At 52.4% G+C, this 6000-nt stretch overlaps 1 protein-coding gene across 2 annotated transcripts in view; it reads left to right on the forward strand.

Annotated features, from left to right (window-relative positions):
• The window catches only part of GALNT2 (polypeptide N-acetylgalactosaminyltransferase 2), a 184869-nt gene extending 179108 nt beyond the window's left edge, over positions 1 to 5761 (forward strand). For both annotated transcript variants that reach the window (XM_055587909.1, XM_055587910.1), the window contains one exon: positions 3248 to 5761. In XM_055587909.1, the coding sequence (XP_055443884.1) occupies positions 3248 to 3403 (156 nt within the window). In that variant the 3' untranslated portion in view covers positions 3404 to 5761. The remainder of the gene's footprint in view (positions 1 to 3247) is intronic.
• Positions 5762 to 6000: the final 239 nt, after the last annotated feature.

The following is a 6000-nucleotide window of genomic DNA, read 5'->3' on the forward strand; positions in this document are numbered from 1 at the left end:
CAGCCCTGGACGTTGTTTTTTGGCTGCACCAGTTATCACTGTGTTTGGAACTAGGGCTGATTGTCGTCCTTGCGACAGGTGGCAGCTCTTCTAAGCCAGTATAACTATTCCCTCTTCAGTTTTTTAGCTTTTGAACTTAAGTACTTTTGAAGACTCCCATTTTAAGAATTGTGAAAATTTTGATACCAAAAGTCTTCACTATGGTATGTTCTTAAATTACTGTTAATTTCTGAGTTTGGCATTTTTTTTTTTTTCCCTTTCCTTTCTTTCTTCCTTTCTTGTCATTTACTGTAAATGCTGTACATCCATATTATGTATCAGGACATTGGTTATTTTTATGCCTTCTTGGTTATAGCTGTTTCCAGAGTGCCAAGACTGTCACCTACTGTTTGCTCACCTGCAAATCAACTACTTCTAATTTCCAGTTAAGGCAGTTGTTTTTAGTTTTGGCTATTTTCTTTCTACCCATTACAGTCTTTGGAATAAAAATTGAATTTAAACACACACACACCTCCTTTGGCAACATTATCATAAACCTTGCTGTCTTTTCTAGGCCGGTTTGTAGGTCAATATTTCACTAACTACTAGCGAGTAAAGTCATAAACTCATTTTTAAAGCAAAGCTGAACTTCCGCTGGTTCAGTCAGCCTCATTGCGGGTGGGGTGCACTGGCTTGACTGCAGGCGGGATCTTAGTTCCCCGACCAGGAATGGACTCATGCCCCCGCAGCGGAAGCACAGTCCTAACCACGGGACCACCGGGGAAGGCCCCCACCACTGGACATTTTGAAGAGAAATTCCACGTTTTGTTTATTCATTAAATATTTTTCCTTTTTAAATTTATAAATTGTAAACGATTAAGGTGCAAATAGATATGTTACACACACACACTCAAGTTACGTTTTTCAAACCGTTCAGAATGTACATACGTTTTTTAGCTGGTGTTCTCCAATCTGCGCCCTGGTGCTGCTTGGGGACAAAGCCTTTTTTGAGCCCAGGGGAAGTGGCTGGTGCAGCCCCTAAATAACTTTCCCATGTGCCCACAGGGAGCCTGGGCTTATTCTCTTCTGTCCCTCCTCACGAGACAGGTAGGTCTAGGGAAACTGAGGCCTGGGGCCTGCTGGAGCCAGGACCCCACGTGGGTTTCCTACCCACCACTTACTTCATGGAAGGGTTCCCGGGACACCGCAGCCCAGATCAGGCCCCTTGCTTGGATCCCAGGTGTCCGGAAACACTTGCAAAGTCTCTCCTCGGTCCCTCCCACCTGGTTCTGGGTGCCCCTGCCCTGCTCTGAGGAACCCCTTCGGGTCCTTAAATGCCCATCTGTTTTGATGTCTGTGGCACCCAAGTGAGAAGGAGGGACTGTTAAACAAGGGAGTCCCTGTTCCTGCCCTGACCTCCTGGGACCTGCCAGTCGGCATTAGGAAAACACGAGTCAGGCCAGGCGTGCTGCCTGGGTGTCAGGGCAGGGGCGTCTGTGCATAGAGGAGGGATAAAGTGATGACCTTATCCGAACTCCAAGCCTTTGTTACAGACATACAGATGCTCCATCTCTGGAGGAGTCTTCTACAGTGAGAGCTTGCCTGTTAGAGAAGGTGTGGCCCTTCAGTGGACCCTCAGCATCTGAGAAGTCTGCCCGCCCCACCACAGCCCTCTGGGTCCAGAGCTTGAGGCCGCCTTCTGCTGATGGAGCTGGGGCTTCAGCAGTTTTTAAGCCCTCCATCTGGCTGCCGCTGTGACACAGGCAGAGCTCCCCGAGAGATAGTCATGGCCCATCCATCCCATATTCTCTGTCAAATGGGTCCTGGCCACTCAGAGTGACACATGGATGTTGGCAGGACAAATACACGTCACGTGACAGCAGGAAACTAGCAGGAGGAGTGACAGCGAAGGGGAGAGGAGAGGAAGGGGGAGGTGATGGGCAGGTAGCGGTCGCTTCCCCCTGCTCATCCGACTGCACTGCATTTCATTGTTGGCAGAACTCCCGGCCAGCAGGCTGGATCAGCAGGCATCCCAGGTCCCCACAAGCGCATCCATGCAGGGCCCTGTGTAGCCAGTCCCGTGGAGAGCTCCTCCTCACCGTGCTTTGCCTCCTTCCCACCATAGTCACTTGCCCTTTGAGAGGAGGCTCCTCAGAGAGTTCTGTCTCGAAGCTGCACTGTCTTGCCAGTTGAAACATTTGGCTTCCAGGCACATCTGTGTGTTGGTGTTATGAAGGAGAAAGGAAAGCAAGAGTAAGAAAACTGAATTCCATGGTGTCCAAAGGATTTGCAAAACTACCGACAGAAAGGAGCCTCGCTGCACACCATGTAAAGAATTAATTAGAATCACAGCCTGCATTAATGAAGGGAGAGCTTTTGAAAGAAAAAGCATGTTACTTTTTTTTTAAGAACAAACATTAGAGATTTTTACATGGGGATGAACAACAGGGTGAGAGGCCCTCATGTTTCCCACAGCTGGGCTGTGGGCTTGTTTTCTGGTTTACCTGGTGGGCTGGTCTGGGCTTAGTAGGGCACAGGTGTGTACACACAGGAGTATGGTCTTACACCCTGGACAGTACATGTGGAACTGGATAGGCTGTACCTGGGGACTCAAGGTGGCCGAGATGGGCTTCTCACACCCACCAAGGTGGAAAGGGTGAGACCACAGATGGTGGAGAAGTGGGCTCCCCAGCACAGCGTTCCGTCCATACCGGCATCCACTTCCCTTGCGTTTGGCTGCTCCCCGTCCCTCTGGTACAGCACGAGGCCCTGCGTGTAAGTGGGCACTTGGAGGTGACCGACCCCGGGCTGGGCAGAGCTGCCTTCAACAGCCGGGGCAGCCTGGGCCCTCCTGGAGCCAGCCCGGTTCCTGTGGCTCCTTCCGTGGGGGAAATACCCTCAGATGAGGCCCTTCTTGTGAATGGGCACAAAGTCCCTCCCGGAAATCCTCCTGTGTGTCAGGTCCTTGTTAAGACTGAGGAGGAACAAGGACCCCGAGCCCAGGGCTTGGATGAGAAGACGCCCGAAGAGGGGGAAGGATGGGGCAGGAAAGTGGTCTCCAGAGAAGAGGTTTTGAGCTGCAAACCCAGTAGAGAGCGCTGGTCTCTTCTCGGCCTTCAGACATCTGTGTTGTCCCAGTGCTGCTGTTACCTCCTGTCCCTTGTAGTCAGGGACCTTGTCCTGAGCGGAGCCAGAAGACCCGGAGAGCAGACCCGCTGCGTCCCCCCCTGTCAGCACCCCTGTTGTAAGGTGTCCTCCTGTCTTGCAGAAATGGGAGCAGATCGAGGGCAATTCCAAGCTGCGGCATGTGGGCAGCAACCTGTGCCTGGACAGCCGCGCAGCCAAGACGGGCGGCCTGAGCGTGGAGGTGTGCGGCCCGGCGCTGTCGCAGCAGTGGAAGTTCTCGCTCAACCTGCAGCCGTAGTGGAGCCTCCCGTCTGCCCGCGCCCGGCCACCCAGCGACGAGCACGTCATCAAGTCTGTTTCTTAAACTTTCCGAGAAACTATATACCTCAGTATTCCATCATGGTCTGCAGGTCGGGAGACCTCAGCACGGTGCGGGCGGCACCAGAGCCGCGAGGAGATGGAGCTGCTGCGCCCTCCTTGGCCCTGCGCCCGGGCCGCTCAGCACCCTTGCGGAGCACCGCGCCCCGGAGGGCGGACCGGGAGAGAAGGGGCGCCCTGCGCACAGCAAGGGGGCCTCTCCAGCCTCCACCCGGATCCAGACATCCTGTGCAGGGTCCACCCCGGTCACGGCTACGGCGTTTCCCCCGCCCTGCCTCCCAACTGTCTTACCAGCGCAGACCCCTTCCACGTGGTGTACCTGCTCTCTTTGGATATGAACTTTTCTACGGTGGGACACTAAACCCAGATATATATGAGGAGAGAATGTACGGTCAGTTCCTATGGTTTCTGTAAGTCATCCTCATCTTGTAAATTCTCCACAAAGCTCATCATAGCCGTGGGGAGGAGGGGCCGGCGGGAGGAAGGGGCTCCCATAGCCCCCGGAGCCTTATAGTTGAGGTGGTGCCGCTGTGCCCGCTGTGCGGTCCCCCCCCACTCCACCCTCCCAGAGGCTAGCGCTGCTCAGAGGCCCTGACCCCAGCATCTCGGTTTGGCTTCAGCTGGGAGTCATGCTGTGTGTTGAAATCCACTTTTTGTGCCCTTGGTGTCTGTAAACCCTGGATGGGTTCCTTATTTTGACAGATATTGCTTTGGGTCTTTGTAAATTAAGTTTCTTTTCTCTAAGGATAAAGCGAGTAAAAAACAATCTCCCAGCTCCCAGTGATGGTGGGAAGCTGTCACAGGCAGCATGGGGCGCCATGTGAGGGCCTGGGCGCGCTGGACCCTGACCCTCCTGCCTCAGGGGCTTTGACTCAAGAATTAGGGAAAGTGAACACCTGCTCATTGACACTGAGAATTCAAGGTACAAACAGGAGCTTTGTGGCTTAAGAAGGAGGCTTGTGTCAGCATAAAACATGAGCCAATTGTAAATTAAAATCAAGCAGGAAGAGGCCTGAGCACCTCCCTGACCCCTGGCCTGGCCCTGCAGAGCCCTCCTGGCCTCTGAGGGGCTCACATGCAGTGGTGGTGCAGCTGCAGCACCCACAGGAGGGTGCCCCAGTCACTCCAGGATTACTGCCCTCCTGTCTTTTTCCTGCGCCCCCTGGCCCAACGCTTCAGCGCACAGGTGCCCAGACCTGATGAGGTGTCACATGGGCACATGTCCTGGCCCCTCTGGAGGGACTGGGTGGTCACAGAGAAGTGGCCCCAAAGGGTTCTGCCAGGTAGACAGTCTGCCAAGTACAGCTCTTTCCTGCCTGTTTCTTCTAGGAAAGGGGATGTTGGTCTTTCTTCCTCCACTGCAAAAGCCCCACGTGGGTTTGCTTCATGACAGTGTGCTCAGGCCTGGAGGCCTGGCTGGGTGACTTTGTCCTGTGCGTTTTTGCCCCCTGCCAACCAACCTGGTGTATTTTCAGCAGACAGGGAGGCCATGGTTGGATTAACTCTGCACACCTCTCTATCTTCAGAGGCTGATCTTGACCACCAGTAAGCTCTTGGGGTGAGTCCTGGATACCTGTACAAGGCTGCTGAATGCAGGTGGGCCAGGAAGCAGTCACCCAGCCCTTGGGATCCATGGTCAGGCTACTACTACTGTTAGAGAAAAAAAAGAAAAATCCCACGGGTGGAAATTAAATTTGGCTTTCAAGTGAAGCAAATTATCATCAGATTCTTGACAAATCTTTTGCCCACACACCTCCACCCCACCCAGAAGTCTTACCAACCTTGGTTAAATCAAGATGGGTCCCCCTGGGCCCTGGGGGGCAACTCCCCATCCCTGAGCTGGTGGGGGTGGTAGCCTTGGGTGGTGTGGGCGTTTGGAGCAGAGGTGGGCTGGAGGGCTCTCTAGGGTGAGCTATGTTTACATGACACAGTGTGCCAAAGTGACTTACTGCGGCTGCGTTGCTCTTCAGTCATTGGGACTGCCCCGCCCTCCCACTCCTGTTTTTATAAGTCAAGTTTCTTTCCTAGGAGCCCTTTGAGCAAAGCGTGGCAAAATTAGTCGTCTTCTCTGTGCTGGTCTTTGTTATGTCTTCATAAAAGCTAAAATGATGGTATCTGTGAGTATGTTTTGCAGATTCAAAATATAGTTTGGTAATTTTTTTTCCAGTTGATTTTTAAAAAGAACTGCTGTACAGAGCTTGTACTTTGTCCATTTTATAGATGGAAACCATCCTTGAAAATTGTTTAACTTAAATAAAGAGAAGATACTTTATAGATACGCCCTGCTGGCGGCTGCAGTCACTCTTGGTCTTTATCAGATGGATGTGACTGATGTTTGGGGACTGTGATTATGGTCTGTCTTGGGTGGGGTGGGGGGCTGCTCAATTACTATTTCTTATCACACTTAAAATGCATTCACCTTTTACTGCTACACCTTTTGACATTTATTCTGATTTGTAATAATAACCATTACCATTTGTGTGCCAGGCCCCATGTGGAGCACTTAAATACATCCTC

This window comes from Bubalus kerabau, chromosome 1, assembly GCF_029407905.1.
Source record: "Bubalus kerabau isolate K-KA32 ecotype Philippines breed swamp buffalo chromosome 1, PCC_UOA_SB_1v2, whole genome shotgun sequence".
In the NCBI taxonomy this organism is placed as follows: domain Eukaryota; kingdom Metazoa; phylum Chordata; class Mammalia; order Artiodactyla; family Bovidae; genus Bubalus; species Bubalus kerabau.